The sequence below is a fragment of the Nicotiana attenuata genome, unplaced genomic scaffold (genome assembly GCF_001879085.1).
Source record: "Nicotiana attenuata strain UT unplaced genomic scaffold, NIATTr2, whole genome shotgun sequence".
Classification (NCBI taxonomy): Eukaryota; Viridiplantae; Streptophyta; class Magnoliopsida; order Solanales; family Solanaceae; genus Nicotiana; species Nicotiana attenuata.
In genome coordinates this window covers 451-27284 of record NW_017675094.1, presented here as the reverse complement: position 1 = coordinate 27284, position 26834 = coordinate 451, and the positions used below count along the sequence as shown (strand labels likewise).

General features: G+C 40.3%; 1 protein-coding gene and 1 pseudogene across 1 annotated transcript; both read right to left on the bottom strand.

The window, feature by feature from the left end:
- Positions 1-5379, bottom strand: LOC109219641 (annotated as a pseudogene).
- A 16467-nt stretch (positions 5380-21846) lies between these two features.
- LOC109219643 lies at positions 21847-23304 on the bottom strand. Its single transcript, XM_019384117.1, has 2 exons — positions 22796-23304; positions 21847-22002 (listed from the first exon to the last, which is right to left on the bottom strand). Exons 1-2 carry the CDS (start codon positions 23226-23228, stop codon positions 21950-21952), a joined length of 486 nt encoding a protein of 161 aa, XP_019239662.1. The 5' UTR covers positions 23229-23304; the 3' UTR covers positions 21847-21949.
- Between the last annotated feature and the right edge of the window lie 3530 nt (positions 23305-26834).

The window sequence follows — 26834 nt, the reverse complement described above, 5'->3', positions numbered from 1 at the left end:
TCATACATAATATCTTTTGACTGCGTCAGAATTGATAGCCATATCAACACATCTGCCTTCTATATCTGTTAAATACAAAGAACCATTGGACAACACTCTTGTTACAATGAACGGCCCCTGCCAATTTGGGGCAAACTTGCCTTTAGCTTCCGCCTGATGTGGAAGGATGCGTTTCAATACTTGCTGATCCACTTCAAATTTCCGGGGACGCACCTTATTGTTGTATGCTCTTGCCATTCTCTTCTGATACAATTGACCATGACACACTGCCGCCAATCTTTTCTCGTCAATCAGATTTAACTGCTCCAATCGGGTTTTGACCCATTTATTGTCATCAATTTCAACTTAGCAACAATTCGAAGGGATGGAATTTCGACCTCCGGGGGTATAACTGCTTCAGTACCATATACCAGCAAGTAAGGAGTTGCACCTACTGAAGTGCGAACAGTAGTGCGGTAACCCAGCAGAGCAAAAGGCAACTTTTCATGCCATTGCCTAGAACCTTGGACCATCTTTCGTAGCATCTTCTTTATGTTCTTGTTAGCTGCCTCAATAGCTCCATTTGCCTTGGGGCGATACGGAGTGGAATTACGATGCGTAATCTTGAACTGTTTCATCAAATGGCTGTTAAGATTAGCACCATTGTCCGTGATGATTACCTTGGGAATTTTGAACCGGCAAATGAGGTTCGAATGAACAAAATCGACCATTGCCTTCTTGGTCACAGATTTGAAAGTCATAGCTTCAGCCCACTTAGTGAAATAATCGATAGCCACCAGAATAAACCTATGCCCATTTGATGCCGCTGGCTCGATTGGTCGAATGACATCCATGCCCCAAGCAACAAAAGGCCAAGGTGCGGACATTGTATGCAACTCAGATGGCGGAGAATAGATCAAATCACCGTGTACCTGACATTGATGACACTTGCGTACGAAGCTGATGCAATCTCGTTCCATGGTGAGCCAATAATACCCTACTCGAAGAATTTTCTTTGCCAGAACATACCCACTCATATGCGGCCCGCAATTTCCGGAATGCACTTCGATCATGATAGTCGTGGCTGTTTAGCATCTATGCACCTCAACAACCCAAGGTCTGGAGTTCTCTTGTACAAAATTCCCCCGCTCAAGAAAAATCCGCTAGCCAAACGTCGAATTGTTCTCTTTTGATCACCTGTGGCCTGTACCGGATATACCCCATCTTGATGTATTCCCGGATATCATGGAACCACGGTTCACCATCAAGTTCCTCCTCAACCACATTACAGTGAGCATGCTGAGCACGGACTTGAATATGTAGAGGGTCAACATAAGCCTTATCCGGATGGTGTAACATTGACGCCAAGGTAGCCAGGGCATCGACGGCCTCATTATGGATCCTAGGAATATGCCTGAACTCTACTGATCTGAAACGTTGACAAAGATCATGCAAACATTGTCGATACGGTATGAGCTTTAAATCCCGAGTCTCCCATTCTCCCTGAATCTGGTGCACCAACAAGTCCGAATCTCCTAAGACCAAGACTTCCTGGACTCCCATATCTACAGCTAACCTTAAACCTAGAATGCATGCCTCGTACTCAGCCATGTTGTTAGTACAATAGAAACGAAGCTGGGCCGTAACAGGGTAGTGATGCCCTGTTTCAGAAATGAGCACAGCCCCTATTCCGACACCTTTCATGTTAGCGGCTCCATCAAAGAAGAGTTTCCAACTTGGCTTTTCATCCTGCTCCACCTCGTCAATATGCATCACCTCTTCATCAGGAAAATAAGTCCTCAATGGCTCATACTCTTCATCCACCGTGTTCCCGACCAAATGATCGGCCAATGCTTGGGCTTTCATCGCAGTTCAAGTCACATAGATGATGTCAAACTCTGTGAGCAAAATCTGCCACTTTGCAAGTCTTCCTGTGGGCATAGGCTTCTGAAAGATATACTTTAAAGGATCCAGACGAGAAATGAGGTAAGTAGTGTAGGACGACAGATAATGCTTCAACTTTTGTGCCACCCAAGTCAGGGCGCAACATGTCCTTTCAAGGGGAGTATACTTAACCTCATAGGATGTGAACTTCTTGCTGAGATAATAGATGGCTTGCTCCTTCCTACCAGTGATGTCAAGTTGACCCAACATACAACCAAATGAATTATCCAGGACTATCAAATAGAGAATTAAAGGTCTCCCGGGTTCCGGCGCGACCAACACAGGTGGGTTTGACAAATACTCCTTGATCTTATCAAATGCCTCCTGGCACTCATCAGTCCATTTGACCGCAACATCCTTCTTTAGCAACTTAAAGATGGGCTCACAAGTTGTCGTGAGTTGAGCAATAAACCTGCTGATGTAGTTTAAACGCCCGAGCAAACTCATCACCTCAGTCTTATTCCTTGGGGGTGGCAATTCTTAGATAGCTTTGATCTTTGACGGATCCAACTCAATGCCTCGCCGACTGACTATGAACCCTAACAGTTTTCCAGACGGAACACAAAATTCACACTTTGCGGGGTTGAGCTTAAGATTGTACCTGCGGAGCCTCTGGAAAAACTTTCTCAAGTCTCTGACGTGGTCAGACTGCTTCCTGGACTTTATGATCACATCATCTACGTAAACCTCAATCTCCGTGTGTGTCATGTCATAGAATATGGTGGTCATTGCCCTCATGTAAGTTGCCCCAGCATTTTTCAACCCAAATGGCATGACCCGGTAGCAATATGTTCCCCACGGCGTGATGAATGCCGTCTTTTCCGCATCTTCCTCATCCATTAAGATCTGATGATATCCCGCATAGCAATCCACAAAAGATCCGATCTCATGCTTGGCACAGTTATCAATCAAACTGTGGATATTTGGCAGTGGGAAGTTATCCTTCGGGCTTGCTTTATTGAGATCACGGTAATCAACACACACTCTGATCTTACCATCTTTCTTTGGCGCAGGTATGACATTAGCTAACCAAGTGGGATACCGCGTGACTCGAATGACCTTTGCATCAAGTTGTTTTGTGACTTCTTCTTTGATCTTCACACTCATGTAAGTTTCGAACTTCCTTAACTTCTATTTGACGGGAGAGAAAGCTGGATCAATTGGCAATTTGTGAACTACCAAGTCGGTACTGAAACCCGGCATGTCATCATACGACCAAGAAAAAATATCTTTATATTCAAACAATGCTTTGATTATTTCTTCCTTGATTTGTGGTTCCAAGTGTACACTTATCTTGGTTTTCCTGATATTATCTGGATCCCCTAAATTGATTGCTTCAGTTTCATTCAAATAGGCTTGGGTTTCTCTTCAAAATGATTTAGTTCTTTACTAATTTTCTAAAATGTCGCTTCTTCATCATATTGTGTTTCATCATCACACTCTATTTCTTGGATTATTATTTCAGAATTAGATTGTCTTTTAAGACTTGGCAGAAGATTCCTCATGCATGTCATGTCATTGAAACCAGCATAAAAAGAACTATACAAAGAAAGACAAAAATGACATTATCAGGAGTAATGGAAAAGGGAAATTGCATTTCATTGAAAATAAAGGATAGAAGGGTTTGTACATCAAACAAACGGAAAATAAAAATCTGGATTACAACCCTGGAATAATCCAGATAACAGAAAGGAAAACAAAGCAAACTACTAAAACTCCTTCCGAGTAGGGAGAGGAGTAGCATCCCAATTGTTAAGCTTTACTCTTGGCCCAATAAACTGCACGTCTGCTTTGCTGGAACCTTCCCCGATTTCCACCATGTTCACCTCATCAAATAACCTTTGGAACCTTTCAATTATTTCTTCATCAATGTCAACCACAGGATTTGGGACTGCTGACACTGGGCGCTTCACGACCCCTGGTTTGACAAAGGACCTGGAGAGGCGCCGGATAGGCTTCGGAAGTGCCCATGCCTTCTTATTCGACCTTTTAGCCCTTTTCACATCTTCCCCTGTGGGTTTGAATCCTAGACCAAACGTACCCAAATTTTCAGGAAGAGACACTGGCTGCACGATACCTTGTAAAGACGCGCCCAGACCTTTGCCTGGCACAAAGCCATTCTTCAGCATTTCAGATGCCGCCATGACAGATGCAGAGGCTAACTTTGGACCTGGAATACATTCCCCCTCGGGGACCTTCTCAACTTGCACTGTTTTAAAAACTTGGTAAACCCACGGCCTCTTATCATCTTCGGCTTTAATAAACGGGACGGAAGTATCATTGTAAGCACACAAATTCTCCTCGCCATGCACGATGATCTCCTGTCTGTCCCACTCAAACTTGACCATCTGGTGCAAAGAGGACGGGACTGCTTTGGCAGCATGTATCCAGGGCCGACCCAACAGCAAATTGTAAGAGACAACCACATCCAGTACCTGGAACTCCATGGTAAATTCAACTGGTCCTATTGTCAGTTCGAGCACGATATCGCCAACAGAATTTTTTCCCCCTCCGTCAAAACCTTGGACACATATACTGTTCTTGTGGACCCTTTCAGTATCAATTTTCAACTTGTGCAGAGTAGAGAGAGGGAAAATGTTCGCACTGGAACCATTATCCACCAACACCCTAGTAACCAGAGAATCTTTACATTTCACTGTAAGATAGAGAGCTTTGTTGTGTTCGGTACCTTCCAAAGGCAACTCGTCATCCGAGAAGGTGATCATGTTCACCTCAAATATCTTGTTGGCAATCTTCTCAAAACGGTTCACTGTAATCTTGTCGGGGATATGAGCTTCCTTCAGAATCTTCATCAAGGCCCGGCGGTGCTCATCTGAACAGATCAACAATGATAGTAGGGAAATCTGAGCAGGAGTCTTTCTCAACTGTTCCATGATGGAGTAATCTTGCACCTTTATTTTTCTCAAAAACTCCTCCGCCTCTTCTTCAGTGACCGGTTTCTTTACTAGAACTAGATTGTCTCTGAGTGTTTTAGCTTTCCTTAACTCTTCCGGGGCAAAGCATCTCCCCGAACGAGTTAATCCCTGGGCCTCGTAAATTCCTCTTTCACTTCCTTCCCCTTATAGGTCACTATCACCCGCTCATAGTTCCAAGGGACAGCCTTGGTGTTAGCTACCGGCAGCTGGGTCACAGGTTTGATAATGATATGGTCCGTGCGGGCACCCTCCACAATTATGACAGGTTACTTGCCACCACCGGCACGATCACCTTTGGCTTTTCCTGCTTTGCTACAACATCACTTAGGGACCTCTTTCCAACTACCACAGATGGCCTATCATTTGGCATGCTCAACCTGTCTGACGATCCTTCAGCTATCGAGGAGGTTGCTTTTGTGATAACCGGGTCTTTGACTGACTTACCCTCACTAGACCGGATCATCATGACGGATTGTGAAGGCTTCTTGGGATCCCCATCCTTATGCACTATCTCAATCATGTGCGTTTCAGCGTGGGCTGGCAATGGGTTCTGATTGATGTTGGGTGCTTCCGGAGTTTGGACCACAATTTGTGTCGATGAGCTCTTGGATGGCGTTTTTCAAGCGCCAACACTTTTCCGTATCGTGCCCCGGAGCACCAGAACAATATGCACAGCTGAGGGAGTAATCCAAATTCTTTAGAGGAGGGTTTGGCAATTTTGCTCAATTGGCCTCAACACATCCAACAGCCTCAACCTCTGAAATAAGCTGGTATACGACTCCCCCAGCGGGGTGAAGGTCTTCTTCCGCTGTTGCCTTTCTTTTCTGAGCTCAGGCCTGGGCCGGAAGCCTAGACCGGCAGGGTTTCGGTATGTTTGTGGAGGCGGGTAGGCATTTTGTGGAGCTGGGTAGGTATTCTGTGGAGCTGGGGCACGCCATTGTGGGTAAGAAGGAGGTTGAGCGTATGACTGGGTGTGGTGGACATGGTATTGAGGTGGCCTGACAGAATACTGAGGGTCTGGTGATGGAAAGTAATGTTGAGGTGGATTATATGGGGTTTGGGTGTAGGTTTGGGGATGGGGTCGAGGCTGGGTGTAATGGTGTGGTGTGCCCCTCGAACCATGCCACGATCTCGAGACAACCATTGCAACATCTTCTTTCTTCTTCTTTCCTATTACTCCTCCAGTACCATTCTGAATTGCTTGGGTAGTTGCTTTGTTAGTTGAGTAGCTCATGATCTTGCTTGATTTGAGCCCTTCTTCTACCATACCTCCCATCTTCACTACTTCGTTGAAAGACTTACCTATGGCCGATATCAGATGACCAAAGTAAGTAGGCTCCAAAGCCTGAAGAAAGTACTCTACCATTTCACTTTCCTCCATCGGAGGGTTGACTCGTGCTGCCTGTTCCCTCCAGCAAAAACCATATTCCCTGAAACTTTCACTAGGCTTCTTCTCTATCTTAGTAAAAAACAGACGATCTGGAACAATTTCTATGTTGTATTGGAAATGCTGCGCGAATGCTTGGGCCAAATCATCCCAGGTATACCATCTGCTGTGATCCTGACGGGTGTACCACTCCAATGCCGCGCCACTCAGACTCTGGCTAAAGTATGCCATTAACAGCTCATCTTTCCCACCGGATCCTCTCATTTTGCTGCAAAATCCCCTTAAGTGGTCCATGGGGTCTCCGTGTCCGTCATACAAGTCGAATTTGGGCATTATGAATCAAGCAGGTAACTGGACATCGGGAAACAGACACAGATCTTTGTAGGCTACACTCACTTGGCCTCCCAACCCCTGCATATTTCTGAGCGACTGTTCCAGGCTTCTCACCTTCCTAAACATCTCCTCCTGTTCCAGGTTTTTGGGTGGTTTCTCAGTCTCGACAGGAAGGTCAAAACGGGGGGTGTATGAGTAGTGATCTGGGACTTTGAAGGTGGGCTCTGGGGCATAGTACTGGTTATCTTGGGCTTGGAGTGCCGGCTCACTGGAAGATCAGTGGAGGGTGGCTGGTGGAGGTGCTATGAAGACAGGGGTAGCTGGTGGAGGGGGGTATGCGGTTGATTTGGCTAATGGAGCTTGGACAGTTTGGGAAGAAGAGCCCGTATATTGGTGATAAGGGTTGAAACTTGGGGCATGTTGTGGGGATAGATCAATGACGGGGGTTTCTTGAGCTAATGGTGGGACGAAAGCGGGGTTGGCGGGGTATGATGGTGGAGGATGCCCTTTCATCCATGCCTGGTACATCTCAGCCATCTGGCGTTTCAGCTTATGCAACTCTTCTTTCAAACCGGGCTCATACTCCTCTACCTCCCTTGGTGGGTCAATAACACTCGAGTCCAATTCTTTGCCAGCCATGTTCGCCTTGTGCTTAGATCTGGTATTATACGGGTGACTTACCAGAATGCCGAACAAACTAACCACCTTCCTGTACTTGATGACAACAAGCAAACTTGTTAGCGATTAAGATCTTAACAGATAGGCAACCACACGTTGGGAATGCAATGCACCTAAACAGTTAACCGCTTCTATTATGCATTTGAACGGCTGCATGCTTCATCCTGACCTTAACTAACCCTTTTCATTTTGCACTTTTCGTCTCTCTTTCCTTTTCATTCCTGCCTTTCTTTGCTTGGTTCTTGTTGCTCCTCTTTTATTCTTACATTTTCTTTTCCTCTCTTGTTTTGCCACTCTCACTTCTCACTCAGTTTCTTTCCTCTCTTTTAAGGTTATGATCGAATCCTATGGGGATTGCCTACGTATCATGACGCCGCATGAATCAGATCATTACCTAGTTCAGGGGATAAATGTGAAATAAAAGAAAGAAAATTTTTGGGATTTTTTAAATATTTCATTAAAAATAAAATCTTTTTGGATTTTCTGTTACAATGACTCTGACATACAAACTCTGAATAAGAAAACAGACTAGATATTAAAAAAACTAACAGACTCAACTAATGAACTACAGACTGAACTCAACAGAAAGTTAGGAATACATAAGGGCTTCCACCGGTCCCCTGGGGGCCTGTGGAACATCATCTGGTCTTTGCGCGGGCCTTTGTGCAATATCTTGCTGAAGCCGGTCCACGTCGGCCATTACCTGGCGGACGAATGTCATCACAGAAGCAAAAAACATCGACCTAGTCATGTCCTCACAGTCGTGACACTTCACCACGACATAGTCGGCTATTTCTTTAACCCTCGCTCTGATGACGCCTTTCTCCTGAAGCAAACGCCCTATTTGGTGTGCCCGTGCTTCCAACATTTGGGTATCCGCATTGTTTTGATCCTGTAGCTGTTGCATGCTTTCCTCCAATTGGCTAATCAGTGCATAGCAATGCTCCCTTTCTGCCTTGAAGTTCTTCGCTTGCTTGCTGGGCCATCTCATTTTCTAGGGTAGTCAGCTTCTTCTTTAGCAGACCTCTTTGTCATATCTTTGTTTCAGCTGTTGAACAAACTTTGCCCGCCCTTCTGCATTCTGTGCCAACCTTGCCCGGGTCTTAGCCAATTCCTCTTCGGCCTTTTCCAAGTCAGCCCCGTAATCACACACCTTTCGCCTAAGACTGTTTATGAGCTTCTCATCTTGTCTGCTTCTGGCCAGATTTTTTAGCGGCGATCTTCATTCTCTGAATTTGAGCTCGTAGGGCTTCATTTTCCTGGACCAACTTCCTTCTTTCTCCTTCGGCTTCTTGCATTTGTAGGTCATCATTGAACTCAACGTTTCTCAATTTCTCTTCCAGAGTGTGAATGGTGGCTTGATACTTTTTCTCCTTCTCTCCCCAGTCCAACCTCTCCCTGATTTTGTCATCAAAAGCCTGCACATGCGGTCTCTTTGCTGGTCTCTCGGGCTCTGGTTCGGGCTCTGGCTCATTACTTGCACAAGACTTTCTTTCAAACCACACTACGTAATCCGGATCCACTTCCCCTTTTGCAACATCTGGTACCTAGGTGCCATTTTTCAGATACCGGCGACCGTTCCAATCCTGCTGGACTAAAGCTTTGGGTAATGTGGCCTTTGGATGGAGCTCAATGACCTGGGTGGTTAGATCTTCATCTTCAGGCACCACCTGATATCTCCCTAACTGGCTTAAGACCCTCTGTGGTGCGTATGGCTGGACACTCCTTAAACCCATCAACATTAAGTAGCCCTTTGTAGCCGTCATATGTATGATCTCTGTTACCAGGAGCCATACTATAGTCCACTCGACCTGACTTGCTTTTAGAGTTTTCAGATGGGAGATCCAAGCTTCAAACCCTTCTAGAGCGTTGTAATCTTTCACCCTTTCCTCGTAGCTCTTGATGAAGTTATCTTTGCTTGAACCATAGCTCATGAATTTGGGGTGATGCCGGAGATGCTCGATCAACCACATTTGTAGAAGAACATTGTAGCCTTCAAAGAATTGAGCCCCAGATCTACACAATGTCAATGCCCGGTAAATATCTGCCAGCACTAAAGGAGCAAGTGTGTGATCTTTCTTTGTAGTGAGGATTTGTGCAACTCTGGCCATGCGGGTGTCTATCGTCCCTTCTGCATTCGGAAAGACTATGATTCCCAATAACGCAACTATGAAGGCGAACCTACGATGAATTTGCCAAATGTTCTTGTCCTGTTTGTTGTTCAATCCCTTTTCATGTGTTTCGAACCCGACCGAATGCCCAAATCTGGAATACAGAAATTGAAAGGAACAACATCCTTTGTCCACATGAGCCTTCTTCATTTGCTTGCTGATATTAAGAAGATCAAAGAATTTGTGCACAGATGGGGCCCTCGGTAATATCAACTGTTGTTTTCTCAAGTCCCGGCCAAAATGAATGTATCCAGCTATTTCCTCCAGCGTAGGGGTGAGCTCGAAATCCGAGAAATGAAAGACATTGTGACAGGATCCCAAAAGGTTACCAAAGCTTTGATTAAATCTTCCCGTGGCTTGATTTCCAAAATGTCTGTAAGGGCACCCAACTGCTCTTTCACCCAATCCTGACCATCTGTATCCAAATCATACCACCACATACGCAACTGCAACTGAGCCTGCTCTATGACTAGTAGTTTCGGGTTCTGGACAGTGTTCATCTTGGTACCTGTGAATGGTTAAGGTTAGGGTTGACTCTGGTGGACTTTTGCGGAAACAGTTCTTGACTCCCAAAGGAATGAATAAAAATCAAAAGAAAAATGACCCTTTCCCCTTCTACCCGAAAGTGGTTGTTTTCGTAAATGTGGCCCCTTCACAATTCCAGGTAAATTTTGAGGCCGGGGGGAAGACACTTAGAAAATGACCCCTCACTGACAGACTTGTTCGTTCTCTACGAAAATAGCCCTTCGACAACGGAAAAAAATATTCTAAGGCTATCTCGGCGAGAACGGCTTAAGACATAACTGAAGCTGGGTCGGCTTATTCTTTGACTAGAGACCTATCTACACTTCATTTTATTTGGTTAATTTTTCAAAAAGAGGCTGAACCCTATGTAGGTTGCCTATGTATCCCACATCCGGTGAGAATCAGACCTACGTAGTTCGGGCAGTTTTGACATAATTAAAAAAACATGAATGACTCGTTTTGAAATTGCTCTTTTTCTCTTCTCTGTTTGTTTTCAAACCCCTCTTTTTTTAAAAAAAAAAATTCGGCAGAGCTTTGGGATATTTTCAAATACCAGGATTTTCAGAATCGGGTTTATTTCCTTTCTACGTCACTCTTGGTTTTTCCCCTGATTGTCTTTTCCTAGCCGGTCAGCATGCAGGCTGAAACAAATAAATGTTCACATAGCACGTAAGATGCATCAGGATGGTCGGTTATTTTGAATACACATGTCCTAGACGGACCCAACCCCTGTGATGAGTCCCCTAAGTCAAATGCACGTGATGCAAACAAACGTTCCTACTAGGGATCCGGCATGGGGTTATGTTATTCTAGGTTTAAACCTAGGAGTTGTGTTCTAGACAGGGCTTACCCGAGCAGACAGCTTGAACCGAGGTGGGGGCAACGTATCGGGAGCACGAAAGTCTACCCGGCCTTGTTGCTGACCCAAGCCCCGTTCTAATTGGTATGACTTCTAATAGAAAGTGGGCCACGCGTACGTGTGCACCATATTTTAGAATACTCAGAAGGGTGGCGCAAGAAGGCATTTTGATAAAATTCAAGCAATATTGAAATGGAAAATAAACAGCAATTAGCACATTAGGTTCACAAAATACAGTAATATTAACAATGAACAAAGCCAAGTAAAACCATATTAGCAAGCTCGAATTCTTGAACCCTGAACCAGAGATTCTGGGTTCTTGTCCCCAGCAGAGTCGCCAGAGCTGTCACACCTCCTTTTTCTACCCCCGGAAGGGTTATAAGGGAGTTTTTCCCATTTAAGTGACAATCGAAACGGGATTATTTATTCGAAATCAGAGTCGCCACTTGGGATAATTTTATGGTGTCCCAAGTCACCGGTTTAAAATTCCGAATCGAGGAAGTTTGACTCTATTTACGGTCTGCGAACACAGAAATCTGAATCTGGATAAGGAATTCTGTTAACCCGAGAGAAGGTGTTAGGCATTCCCGGGTTCCGTGGTTTTAGCACAGTCGCTTTGATCATACTTGGCTTAATTAAATTGTCTAATTGCTTATTTTAGAACCTATGTGCATTTGCCTTTTTAATTAAGAAATTATCTTAAAATAGGTCACGCGCACGTGTACCCATTTGTTTGGCGCGTCAAAAATCATGTCACGTGAACGTGTCCACAATTAATAACGCTTTATTATTATTAAGAAAGTTTAGTCAAAGTTGCGCGAACGCATACTCCGATTTTATTTTTAAGATCGTAACCATGTCACGCGAACGTGTACACACTCACGATGATATATTTAATGCGCGCCTAAAGCAAAACTAGGATATTCATCTTTTGAAACTAAACCCGAAATTTAATGTACAGCTACTGCTTTGTAAATAACTAGAATAAGATGTTAGTCCTTTTTATTTAAGCAAGATCTAGCTTGAGCCTAAACCCAAAACTACTTGAAAGAAAACTGGGCTCAAGATCGAGCCCAGAAGTGAAGCCAGGCAGGCGGTCACCTATTTCAAGTGGGCCAACAGATCCAGGCCCAATTCCGCACTATTAAAAAATAAGCTATTTTGGGAAACTACATGCTGATGAAGGTTGGGCTCGAGATTGAGCCCAAAAAAAAAAACGGAAATACTGGAAGCCAAACAAGCCTGGCCACGATCCAGGCGGCCCCATTTGGGCGGGATCCAAACCATAAACTTTGGCAAGAATACTTCAAACATTAAGGCCCTAATGACGCCCAACTAACTATAATTCACACACAACAACATAATATGCAAATTCTGAAAATCACAACACTAAACAACCATATTCTAAATCTTTAAATCATTGTGTTACTGTTAATGAACCTGGATTATGAAACTACTCATTAACTATATTATTACATATACAATGGTTCTAATAAGCATGTTGTTGCTATTAATTAGCAGGAGATCAGTTTTCTGAGATTCATTCATGGACTAACATTTGATCTACACATACTATCATGCTTAACACTCCAAACATATGAATGTATATTCAACAAACTTTGCCAAAGTCCCAAATAATTAAAATTACTATGTATAACAAATTGTTAAACCACCTATGAATGAACTAAATCAGCTTAAATGTTTAAACCATACAAATATACCAACATCTGTATCAATAGTACTTAAGCAAGAACTAAAGCAGTTATAGATTCTAGATGATGAAGAACAATAGCATAGAAAACATTGAGCTAGATAAATATAGTGAATCCAATTCCAAGTCAGCAGATTACAAGCCCATTTTTATCACTTCGAGCTCATGAACATACCTGAAAATCAAGAACAAAAGCAAAAATGGAGTAAGGATTTCAGCATAAGCAGAAAAGTGAGCAAAGCAGCAAGTCAACAGCAATGTTCAGCCTCTTTAGACCATCTTTATACCCAGAAGTCCAGAAATCCCACGAAAGCTTTAAGTTCTTACTAAAAGAGAAATCAGGGAACAATTCCAATCAATTTTTAATGAAAGTAATGCAGAAACTTTTGTGTATTTTCTAGGGTCTGAATCTCTGATTTGTGTGTGAAGGAAAGGGTCTATATATAGCCCTTAAGAGTGCCATGTGCTGCAGAAACAGAATGGGAATTATTCCCTCACGCAGCATCTTTTTTAACAGAATTGGGACAGCTGGCAGCTTTTGATTGGTTTCAGCATTGGTGCTGGCCAAAATTGAGCCAGCTGCCCCAAATTCTAGAAGCTTCTCATCTGAAAATCCTATTTCCTATTCCCAAATTAACCTCCTAAGTTTTCATTTGTTCACTTAAGACCCTAGGAGTTTCTAACAACTTACAAATCATGGCAAATAAAAACAGAGCAAGCAAACATTGGAAAACAAATCAAATAATAAACAGAAATGCAATTGAGCCGACGGTATTGAATATCCGAAAATCTGGACTAATCCTAAACACAATTTAACTCTAAGAGACAAACAACAAAAGAAGAACGGATATGGAGCATTTAAATCACTGAATCACAAAATCCTAAAATCTAAATTATGCAATTAAAATAAAGGAAACAAAAACAGAAAAGCAAGAAGAACTAGAATAAAAACAGAAAATCATGCTAACTGTGACCTAAACAACTAAGAATCTAAATTAATCTAAACAAATATATAACCAAAAAAACAAAAACCCAATTAATTCGAGCAAGTAGATAATAACGACTAATTCGAACAAATAAATAACCAAGACAAATTTAGACAAACAGATGGTTAAAATTAAAAGAAAAATCAGAAAACAAACAAAGAACAAAAACCAAAGAGGAAGAGGTGAGGTACTGGCTAACCGGAAAGAGCTTAGTGACTGAATCGAACGAACAAGGGGGGCAAAGAACTCGGCGGGGTACAGTGGCTTGGTCAAGAGGCTGTGACTCTCAAAAATAAATCAAAACTCGTATTAATCAAGGGTTCTCAACGAGAACGATTGCTTAACACGAGTCTTGAGTCGAATCGAGCTCTGGGCGGCAAAGAGTCAGAATTAGAAGAATTAGGGTTTTTCTTCCAATTCTCAGATATGAAATTCAAAGAATTTGAGGGTGTTTTTAGGGAAATTGATGATGGATTTAGGAAGAGGAGGGGACAGGAGTTGCATGGTATCAATTTGGGGAGGTTTGGAGCACCGGAACCGCCGTGAGGCAATTTTCGGTGGGTGGTTGACGACGGAAGCAGCGGGGAATTTGGGGAGGCTATTTTTTTAGGGTTTGTGTGGATGCTGAAGTGAAAGGGTTCGAATGGGGGGGGGGGACCGTTTAGGACAGTTATATACCAAGTGAACACCCAGTTCCGAGCCGTTGGATCATAATGATCCAACGGTTGTGACGAGGGAGGACCAAAACAGGGTCGCTTGATTTAAAAAAGGGGGTCTGGACCGGGTGACTAGATTTGTGCCTGGATTTGGGGCGGGTTTGGGCATAAAATCAGCCCAATTTCAAAGCTAAATTAAGCCTTTTTTCCAATTCCCTTTTTTCTTGTCTTTCTTTTTTCTTTAATTAAAAATCCTAAATTAATCTAAATTGTAAAATTAAACTAATTATCTAATTATAATATTTATGACAATTAATTGATCCTAAGTTAAAAGAGAAAAATCACTAATCTAAGAATTAAAAACAAAAATGTAAAAATGAGCCATTTTTTGTGATTTTCAATTTAGTAAAGCAATCAATTAACTAATTAATCCTAAAAATATGAAAACAAAATCTAAATGCAATACATGGTATTTTTGGTATTTTTTCATGATTTTAATAAAAGTAAACATGCACAGAAATGCAAACAATTAACAAAAAAATTCCTACAAAAATCCTATAAAATTGCAAACAATTGGGATAAATCCATTTCTTTAATTTGTCGGAGTATTTCACATAGGGCAAAAATCACGTGCTCACAGACGGCAAGGTACTCCCATCAAATTGGAATGCTGTTCATTTGAAGAAGTATTACTTCTGAAAGGGAAAACCCCCGGTCAGGTATCGTTTATGCAAGGTTTAAATTTATTCTTTTTTAATTGTACTAACCATCTTACATGATAGGCACAAAGCTAGCCCACACCAAATGATGAACTTAGATCTATAAGACACGCGGGATGCAAAATTATCCCCGGTCTGGGTCACAACCTTTCTGATGGAAATTAAAAGGGTTAAGCAGTCATCATCTAAAATTATACCTCCGAGTCCCATATGTTTTTCCTTTTCAGGAAATGGACCATATGGAAGGAATAATCAAGTGCTCGAGATTTCATACTTCAGAGCTCTAACACTTGGGGGACTATATATATATGGAAGGCGAAGAAGACTAGAAAAGTTAGAATTCAAGTCAAGCCTGAGGCAATCTACCCAACAAATCGAAAGTTAAGAGCAAGCAAATCAAGAGCCAAAAATTCGAGCCTGATTCAAAAACCTATAATGAAGTATACTCTCGCAGATGTAAATTACAGAATCTCATGAGTATCTAGGTTAAAGGGAATATTTAGTCGTGCGTTGCAAGATAAACCCTTCAATTTTGTAAAATCTGTTATGAAGAAAACATTTATGAAAGAGTTGTAGATGTTACTCGAATACATGTAAAGTATACAATTTGAAAGTTCAAGAATACAAAACTTCTTCAAGATATTCTAAGAAATATGTATGTTCCTACTTCTTCTTTCGTATGTTTACACCAATATGAAGTTGAGACGTTTTCTTCATTAAGTGTCGTATATAAAAGGGCCCTCTTTTATAATTCGTGCTTATTCTAAAGAGTCACGAAGCATTGAAGCATTTTTAATGCAAAGTTAAATAACAAAGGGTAAAACAAAAACCCAAACATTAAAATAGGCGGAAAATAAAGCCCAAACTTATAAATATAAGACAAGGGCAAACCGCTAAGAGAGTAGAACAGAAACTCAAGATAAAGGTATTATAAGAGTTAGACAAAAACTTAGTAATATTATAAACTTGGTTAAAACTAAGTGTAAAACTTAGTTCCAACCTGATTACTTGATACTAAAACCCCAAAATAGACTAGGGGTAAAACTTTTCAAACATTACTAAACCCCCAAATAGGACCAGGAGTAAACTTCCAAACCTTCCACCAATAAAAAAAATGAAACAACACTTCAAACTTTTCAAACTTCACTGTGGGGCAGAATCTGAACCAGTAGGATGAGGAATGGCATCATCAGTAGCAAGAGGAACAACTTGAGCGGAAGGAGATTGAACAGCAGCTTCACCAGAGTAACTTCATCACCCTCGGGAGTGCCAACCGCAGGTGAAGAAAAGCTCTGACTCTGTTAGGTTTTCTCAATAGTTTCTTTAATCTTTGCAATCTCGGCAGCTAAGTCAAAGACTTCCTGGCTTGCCTCCATTAAAGTGTCATGGCGTGTGTTCAAGAAAGCCCAACTAACTTCAACAACGGCTTTATCTTCAAGGGCTTCATAATCTCTTTCCCACTGCTCAATCTCACTTCTTAGCTCTTCCTTCTCATTCAAGGCAGCATCATAAGAAGCCTGTAAGGGGAAAAGTGAACTCTCTAAAATTGAACTCTGTTAGAAGACACTCGGAGATCCTCTTGAGCTTGAGTGAGCGTTTGAACAAGCTCTTCGGCGTAAACTTCTTTCTGTTTCAGTAGTTCCTTCAGACCCCTAATTTCTTTAGTGGCATTAGAAAGTTGCTCAGCAAATGAAGACTCAAGAAGGTTTTTATCTTTGACCGCCTGATTGGATGAGGCTTTCTCAACTGCCAACTCTGCTGCCATTACTTTCTCCTGTTACTCCAAGGTACACTTTTCTTCCTCTAAGATTTCTTTTTCAAGTTGAAGGCCATCGAACTGCTCTTTCCAGTTGTCTGCATCAATGTGATAATCGTTCATTAACTGCTCTGTGTGGACGATCCTCTTCATCATTTCCGTGGCAATAAGGCTAATCTACACAAAGAAAAGAAAAATGTGATACCAATGAAAAGGAAATTACGTGCAAAATAAAAAGCTAAGGCTTATACCTTTAAAGATGAATGTACAATATCATTCATCCACGTTAAAGAACTGTGGCTCTCTAATTTTGACTTGTCAACTGGGCCAATCAATGGTTTCAGCCATACGTCAGCTTGGCCAAATTTCTTCAAAAGATTACCATCCTCAGGAACCTCGATGGTAACTTTTTTCATTGCCCTACCTGAGGAACCAACTTCAGCATGAGAAGTTGTAACATTAGGAACAGTCAACGGATTCAAAATAGCCACGGACGGAGCAATGGCAGTAGCAACAGGTGCAGGGAACTGAGGATCAATTAGAACAGACACCGGAAAGTAGCAAGAGGCGTTTCCTCAGAAACAAAGCCGAAATCTTCATCAAACCCACGAGAAAAGAGTTATTCAGTAGAGCCACGAGATGCGGCAGGCATTTCATCATCAGAACTCACTAAGGTAGCACCTTCAGGTTCGTGCGTGGGAACAGAACTGGGAGGAGGAGTAGTTTCATCATATGAAATGATACGTCTCCTAGCTCGAGGCTTACGAACCAACGAGCCTTCATCTCGCTCCTCTTCACCCTCAGAACTGTGTGCTATTTCAGCTTTTCTTTTTGATGAAGAACTCAAGATTATCTCTTGAGCCATTGACAAAGAGAGTCTCGAAGCAGAAATCGACGCGACACTCACACCCCAACTAGTAAAGAAAAGGGTTAATAAGTGCCAAAGTAAGTACGAAAGCAAGGTAGAAAGTGGAAGAGAAAGATACCATGAGTCTTCACTTTCCATCCAAACCTGTTAGAAAAGTATTTCCAGGACCTTTCTTCCATAGGAGCAATGATTACAAAAATTTCTACCCAACCACGGAAATCTGGGACTTCCTCAACAGCTTCCATGGTTGCTGAAATGGAAAAATAAAACAGCTATGAGATTGCAAGTTCTTCACACAAAAAAAAAACAAAGAAGAGAAACAGAAAATATGAAAGGAAACTTACGTGCAAAGTTCCACTTTTCTGGGAAAGGCATGTTCTCTTCTCCCACTAACCCACTTGTGGGAGCAGCAACGAATCGAGCATACCAACCATGATCCTTGTCATCTTCAAGGCTCACTAAAACCCTCTTACTCCTGGCCACGAGAGTAAACACCCTAGAACGAAATAACTTGGGGGAATAAAGATGAATTAGATGATAAAATGTGAAGGGTAAAATAGCCAAGTTTGACAAGTATCTAAGGAATGCCACGACTCTCCATACAATAGGACCAATCTGTCCTAAACAAACATTGAAGAAACGGCAGAACTCTATGATGACAGGGTCAATGGGTGGTCTAAAACCCAACGTAAAGGGATATGCATACACAAAAGAACAACCAGCTTTGAATGAGGTGATTCTTTGATTTGCATTAGGGACTAAAATGGGGAAATCATATTTTCAATGACAGTCTCTTCGCACAAGAGAAATTAAACCCTCAGTAATCTGGGAAGGGTAAACACCAGCACGATCATGAGAAGTCATGGAAGTAACTTGATTTCTAATCAATTCTCTATCGGTAAAGAAGGAAAGTTCAGCGGGAATAATCTCATCAACAGTGGGTTCACGAAGTGGTTCATTAGAATCTCTACTTCTACCAGAAGATCTATGGGAAGAAGAAGCCCTAGTTCTAGAAGACGACGGGGGAGTAGTACTGGGATGAGAAGAAGAACTACGGATAGAAACAGATCCTAAACTGCGTAACCTGCCACCTCTTCTACTTCTGGTAGGAGCAGAAGAAGGGGGAAGTTCATCCGCTATAACAACTTTACGAGGATCAGGATTTGAAAAAGACATAGTTGTATGAGAAAGAAATATAGAGAACAAAGAACACTGTAGAAAGTTTTTCGTAAAAAACAAAGGCAAATGAGGTATTTATATGAAGAAGCAACTGTCATGTAAAGGGGGTCATGATGGAAACTTCATAATGAAACAGTCACTTCATGACTGATGCTGCCGTAAAAAAGCCCCAGAAATCGCCGAAGAGTCGCAGACCCAATTAACGAAGGCCACGTGGCACATGCATTAAATGGAAGTGACAGTTGACGTGTTGGTTCTGGAGAAGACGTAATGATACATGGGAAACGGCGGCAAAAATTCCTGCCATAAATACATACCACTTCCAAATATTCAATTGCAGAATATTCGGCAAGTGGGGGGACTATTTGTATTGGTAAAAAATAAACATTACACGTGGATATCTATGATTGGCTGATATTACAAGACACGTGGATCATTGAGAAAGCGACAACTGGAGAGATGCATTAAAAGTGGCACGAGTTGCAATAGATACGAGCAAATCACCCACGAGAGGGGAAGATATGGTCGTTCAAGTTTAAATGGTTACATGAAGAGGTACCGGCGGAATGAATCGAGATAGTAAAAAGAAAAGATTCATGAATCATCAATTAATGAGCATGAATGATCTCAAACGTTACAGAATCTTCATGAACAGTTACGATTACCAATTATAACGTCTCATTAATATCATTAATGCTCATAATGATTCGGTCATAAAAGGGGAAAGACGTTGTACTTATAGATTCCTATAAAAGGGAAAGAGATATCATTTACACGTTCTGATTATTATTGGAATACAATTACTTTCTTTTGCTTTCTATTGATTACTTTGCTATTTCATACTCTAATTTCCTTTCTTATTGCGAGTATATTGAATTTCTTGATTATCAGTAGCTCGAGTACTTCTAAAAATAGGCTTTGACCGAAATTCCTATTTTTTGGTTAAACACTAGATGCCTTTAGTATGTACAAACTTTTGGTTGTTATGGTAATATTCACATATTTTTGCCAAAAAAAAAAAAAAAAAATCACAGCCTTTATTACAAAGATTAATCCACCATTATATTGTCATAACCACAAAGCAAAATATTTACTGCTAAAAGAATCGACACTGTGTGGCCATTAAACTACTAAACCAAACTCTTTACTAATCAAGATAACGACCCCCTTTCGTATTCTTTTCCTCTCTCCACGTTTATCATTTATAATTTTCTGGTTGTTGTCCTTAGAATACAACACAAATGTAGGACAAAAGTAGGTTTTGGTTTTAATAAGATGATAATGACCATTAAAAATGAATCTTGAATTTCACTTTCATAGATGAAAAGGCACCACCAAATAATTAAAGCATCCGAAATTCGCATGCATAGTTGCTATAGTTGGTTTTTTTTTTGTTTCCCACTTAGTATTCGGTATCTATTATGGAATCCGGTTCGTGCTGAAAAATCTCGTTTTAAGGATAATTAGCTCTCTACCAAGGCGATTTTATACTTATAGCTCGAACGTGAGATTTCTTGTTTGATAGCAATTTCATACATATATAACTTGAACGCGAAACATCTTGTTGGATAAAGGTGATTTCATACTTACCGTTCGAACCTGAATTCTAGTTGAAGAAGTACTTACAATTCCACCATTTTTTTGATTGAAAATTGGGGTGCCCCCCGTTCACAGGTACTGCAATCCAGTAGACTAAAAACAGTACAAGGTGAGAGAGTCCACGACATAATAAGTCTGTCCAATAAGAGATAAATGTAATCAAGTACTTGTATAAAAGCAACCATATGAACAAGGTCTGTACAGTCCCATATGTCACTTTCCTATCCGTTTAGGGGTCCATCTTTCCCATGTTAGTACAAGCATCCTATGAAATTTGTTTAACAATTATACTCAAGTTGTACTAGTTACTTACACTTATATATTTGTGTTTTCACGCGATATAACTTTTAGCGATTTAGATTTTTCTTTTCCCTTTGTTTTATCCGGATTTGGAATTTACTGACTCGACTAGTCGAGATTTGTCCGAATAGGCGCAACCTTGCTATAGCTCATGACCTGGTATAGATCGGTGTAGTCGTTGGTATAGTGGTCGGCCTTTTGAGTGCCTTCTTTAATACTCTTCTGCGAAGCTTTTTACGACTATACTATAAAGTATTGCGGGTTGTTCACCTTTCAAAACTTAACTACTTAAGTACTTTTGTGAACTGTACTCCGCTTTACGACAACACTTACTATAATATTTATTACGAAGCATGTGATCAAATGCTCCTTATTGAAAGATTTGAGAGTTCAAACTAAAAACCTCTGATTAAGAGTGAAGAATTCTCACTCATTCTATATGCTCATGGGTGGTTACGCCTTAGGTATAGTAATCCCTAAGGAACAATCTAGTGGTCAAAAGAACAATAATATGTTGTTGAGCAATTGAATCTTCCTTGTTCTTGTTAACTATGTGAAATAATGACATATGTAGAGATTATAAGCATATTGGAGAGATTATGAACTATAGATAATATGGAAGATTGTTGATATAGTTAGGATGATAATAGGCAATCCTTTGCTTTGGAGTTATCTAATCTATCTATCAAGATCAACGCGAACAATCAAAACGGGCAGTTTGGTGTACAAAGTATTTTATATTCACACAGGATTTGGAGAAGGGTAGTACCCAAAGGGATATAATATAGACAACCTATCCTAATGTAAGCGTTAGTGGCTGCTTCTGCACGATTCGAACCCATGATCTATAAGCCACGCAAAGACAATTTTACCGAGGCTCCCTTCCCGCAAACAATCAAAATAAAAGATAAAAATTTAGAAGATTAGCATATTTCTATCTAATCAGCAAGAAATCTTATTCCCAAAATCTCTACAGCCCTCAATCTAAAATCTAAAGAAGAGACTTTTAACCTTCAATGAAGCAATCCCAAATTTATTTTGAAAAATCTGATTTGGGTGAAGTTTGGTTTGAAGATGAAAATGTGTTTGGACATACGATTTCAAAACATATTTTTCAACTTTATTTTGGGAAAACATGTATATAATTCCCAAGTTTTGGAAATTTGGCCCAAATTCAGCTTATTAGCTGAATTTGAGATTTCAAATATGTGATTTGAGTTTTGGCCAAAATGTGGGTCAAATTTATGGCCAAACATGGGATTTGAAAATAAATTTCAAATTAAATTTAGGAAAATGTATGGCCAAACAGGGGCTAAGTAATATTTTATCATTAATTAAAGTTAATATTTAAAAGGAATCTCTTCTATCTTTGTGCTTCAAATCTCTGTCCCTCCTCATGTTCCTTTTTCAGAATCCCTGCACATTCAATAATGCAGTAATATTCAGTCAGAAAATGAATAATAACAAGTGGAGTATATAATTTTTTCTTTTTTACATCGAGATAAGTGACATTTTGTTCACGTGAATGAACCCAAGTTCACATGAGAATAAATCAATTGAGAACTAGTATATTCTGTCAAATACTGAACAAAAGAAAAAAGACTGATAAAATGGAATTTCAAGAATAAAAAAAATCATATACAAATAGAACTAAAATATAACGAGTTTAACTTATATATAGTTAAAAAAATACACTTTATAATATCAGCATAGTTCACTCCAAAATTTAAATCTTGACTCGTTCTGTTAAAGTTATGTGTTAAATTTAGGGTTTGTTGAAACTTAATGAGTTTTTACATATGTATTCCTCGTGTCAAAAGTACTAATATTGTCAATGTAATTTAGCACGTTATAACAATTGAATGCCTTAGTTTTTACTATATAATATTGGAAGTAGCCACACAAAAAACAAAAAAACAACAACAACAACGACACAGGAAAATTTACGGGTGGGGTTTGAGGAAGATAGTGTGTACGCAAACCTTAACCCTACCCGAGGGGTAGAGAGGTTGTTTCCTAAAGACCAGCTTAAGAAGATGAGAAGAAGAGAAGAGGCAATATATCATCAATAGGAACCATGGAACAAATAACACCATTATCAAAACCATAAATAGATGAGAAGAAAAACAATAACCGGTAAATAAAGCCCGACACTAAGAGGAACGAAAGAAAAAAAAAAAAAGAGGAAAGGGAGGAGTCAAGAAATTACCATCTGGTTTACAATGAGGTGGATCTTCAAAAAGTGAAAGTGAAAGTTGTTTATGAGCCAAGCCAATATCAAGAATTATAAGACCAGAATTTGGATCATCAACACTAATTCCTTTAACTGGTAGCCACACAAAAAGCTCTTCTTGTGAAAGTCCATGAACTCCAGTAAGACAACCATAAGTTAAATTAGCTTTAACATAACTTTCATAAAAGGCCATAGTATCAAATTTTGTCAAACAAGGGCCATTTAAGAAAACTTCAAGAAGGCCATTTGATGAAAAATTGTAAGATTTTACTTCTTTTGGGAGAAGACCAGCTGGTAAGCCTTTGGATTTGAGGAGATCATGAATGGACATGGGTTGAGAAAGTGGGAAAGAGAAGAAGAAGAAGAAGAGTAAAAGAAGTGAAAACTGATAATATTGAAGGAAAGCCATGAATGAAGGAAATTATGAGAGAGAGAATTTTTTGGTTTTTGATTTCCTTTATTAGTTGGAGTTGGGAAGGAGGGGTTTAAGGAAACGAGGAGGGAGTTTTGGGGAGTCTGAAACTTTTCTAATTATATTTTTGCACAAAAAATATATTTTTATTATTAAAAAAAAAAGTTACCTAAATACCTAATTCGCAGTACTATACTACGAATTACTTTAACAGAAATTTAGCCGTTAAAGTAATTCGCAGTAGAGTACTGCGAATTATTAACTAAAAAAAAAAATTTTAATTAATTCGCAGTACAATACTACAAATTGAGAGCAATTCGCAGTATAGTTTTCAGTAAAGCAAAATTAGAATGAGAGAATAATATGCATTAAATCTAATAATTCAGATGTGAAAGTACAACATTTGTTCTGTATGTTTTAAATGAATATTGCTTAAAACCAAAGCCATATTCCGCCTTCAATTGTCAAATGGACCAACCCTTTTGGGGAAGAGCGACTTCTAACAACGTTGGTACGCTTTTAAGGTAGTAATTTGTTTTTTTAGGTTTTGGACGACTCCTTTTGTTTAAAGAGTCCGAAACTTAAATGATAATTTTTTGTACAAAAAGTACTTTTTTAATGTTTTAAAAAAAAAAGGTACATTAATGGGTATTTCGCAGTTTTATACTGCGAATTGGGTTAACGGATTTTTTGCCGTTAAGGCATTTCGAAGTTTTAAAAAAAAAAAATTTTTTAATGACAATCCGTAGTACAGTACTGCGAATTACAATTCGTTGTACTGAACTACGAATTGCCCTAATATAAAAACGGGTCGTCTTCTTCCCACAGAAAACGATCTCCATTAAAAAATCAAGCCTCCAACTTTCTGGTCCCCCACCCCGGCTACAGTTAAAAAAAAAAAATTCGGCCCCATCCGTCTCATAAAGAGCAAGAAGTGTAGGTCCCACACACAAAAGAAGTTTTGGATTGCGTGTTTCGGGTGCAAAAATTCGATTTCAATAATATTTACATCGAGGTATTTCAATTTAGTTTATGCGGAAACTCATATAGTCATGCATTTGTATTGTTTAGTATGTTTCCATATGAATTTTTGTTATGTTAGTGTTTAATTTTGTTTCTTTTATATACCCGGTTTGATTTATTTGATATCCGAATTTATGTTATGTTTGTGACCAAAAATGGTACTTGATTGTTTGTGTTAAATAATATTATTTATTTTGTTTATTTGTATTGTTGATGTTATGTTCATATTGTATAGCCTTATAGCGTAGTAAAATATAGTGTCTTTTAGCGAAGTAAAATATAGAGCCTTTTAGCGAAGTAAAATGTAGAGCCTTTTAGCGTAGTAAAATGTAGAGCCTTTTAGCGTAGAAATTGAGACTTATAATAATTAAGAATTATTCGGTGGTACCGGGCGTCAAAAATCAAGCCTGGAACCCATACATAACTATTATCTCCAATTTCAAAAATCATACTTAATTTAATTTATTAAGTTAATAAAAATCTAAAAATGTTGAAATTGAGACTTATAATAATTAAGAATTATTCGGTGGTACCGGGCGTCAAAAATCAAGCCTGGAACCCATACATAACTATTATCTCCAATTTCAAAAATCATACTTAATTTAATTTATTAAGTTAATAAAAATCTAAAAATGTTGAAATTGAGACTTATAATAATTAAGAATTATTCGGTGGCACCGGGCGTCAAAAATCAAGCCTGGAACCCATACATAACTATTATCTCCAATTTCAAAAATCATACTTAAATTAATTTATTAAGTTAATAAAAATCTAAAAATGTTGACGACATGGTGTTTCCTCCGCCTGCGCATCCTGGACCTGCTGAGGATCAGCTACTAGTGCTGCAGGGCGACCATAGGTCATCCTATGTTTGGGAGGGACAGCTAGCGATGCAGCCTCTCCGCCCCAGGAGGCCTGATGATTTGTGGGAGTTTATTGCGGAGCATCCTTTCCATCCGCGCATAGTAGAGATCCTCCAGACTTCGGGATTATATACCATTTTTCAGCTTGGACGGATGCAGCTTGATTGGTCGCTCATCACGTCCTTGGTAGAGCGGTGGCGACCGGAGACGCATACATTTCACTTGCCCACTGGAGAAGCTACTATCACGTTGCAGGATGTCCAGGTTTTATATGGACTGCGGGTAGAGGGGCGCGCCTTCGCACTGCCCCACCACTGGAGAAGGATGACACGTGCACAGTTGGCGGACATGATAGGGCAGTTGACTGGTTCGAGACCGCAGGGTGATCGGGGTGGCAGCCGCGTGGCTTTATCATTCATTAGAGATCAGATGGCGGTATTGCACCCAAATATTACCCACGAGACAGAGCATCTTTGGATTCAGCGGTACACTCGGTTAGCGTTGCTCCTGCTTTTCGGGTGTGTCTTGTTTCCGGACACCTCGGGGAACAAAGTGAGTATGCGCTTTCTTCATTGTCTTGAGCAGCTGGATGAGCTACCCCAGTACAGCTGGGGTGCTACTGTTCTGGCGTATCTCTATACGAGCATGTGCCGCGCGAGCGTAGGTCCAACGGTTGATATATGTGGTTTTCTGCCCCTCCTTCAGGTGCAAAAAATTTCCGAAGACATTGTTTGTTACCCCAAATTCTATATCGTGAAATGACTCATAAATTTACATCAACATTTTATCTTAGGTTTGGTCCTGGCAGCGGATCATGCCGTTGCAGCCACCTCTACCAGTACTTCCGCCCGGTCAGGATTATCCGTTTCTCCCTCTAGCTATCAGGTGGATTCTCCGGCGTGGGAACTACCGAGGGACGGATGCTCACCATAATCTCCCCCTTCTTAGGGATGTGTTAGATATGTTGGTGGACGGACAGGTAAATATGCTCACCATGCCGATCAGATATTAGACAAATACCTGAACGCTGTTTGACAACGTGCTGCTTCAAGTGGTTCAGGAACTGCGTCCACGTCTCTTCACTTTCGTTGGCACAAATGGCAAAAGCTAGTGGAAATATTTGTCCGTTGGCATCTACAACAACTGCAATCAAAAGCTTAATATCATACTTTCCATAGACATGAGTACCGTCTATGGAAATTACAGGACGGCAATGCATAAAACCATCAATTGCTGGTTTAAATGACCAAAATACATAGTTGAATATATATTCCGGTCTGTCCGGACTTCGCTCACTCCTCCATTCAACAACAGTCCCGGGGTTAAAGTGTTGCAGTGCAGCCATGTACCTGGGCAAATTTGAAAAAGACTTATCCCAGTCGCCATAAATAAGTTCAAAGTCACGTTTGCGACCGAGATATGCCTTTCTTTTGGTTATAGTACAACCATACTCCTGGTGGACGGCTGTAATATACTCTTTAATCTTGAACCTAATGGACACTTCCAAAAATGGAATCAAGACAAGGGAAATCAAGTCCACATCCAATTGAAGTGATTCTCATTGAATGTGTCCATTTCACATCTGTGCTCGCTAATAAATTTACCCACTTTTCACAAACCTGATTTCTTCTTTGTGGCACGCAGCATCCAGTGACAACCCATAAACCACCTATGGCATACAGCCTTGTATTTCTCCGTAGTTGACTCACTTACCGTC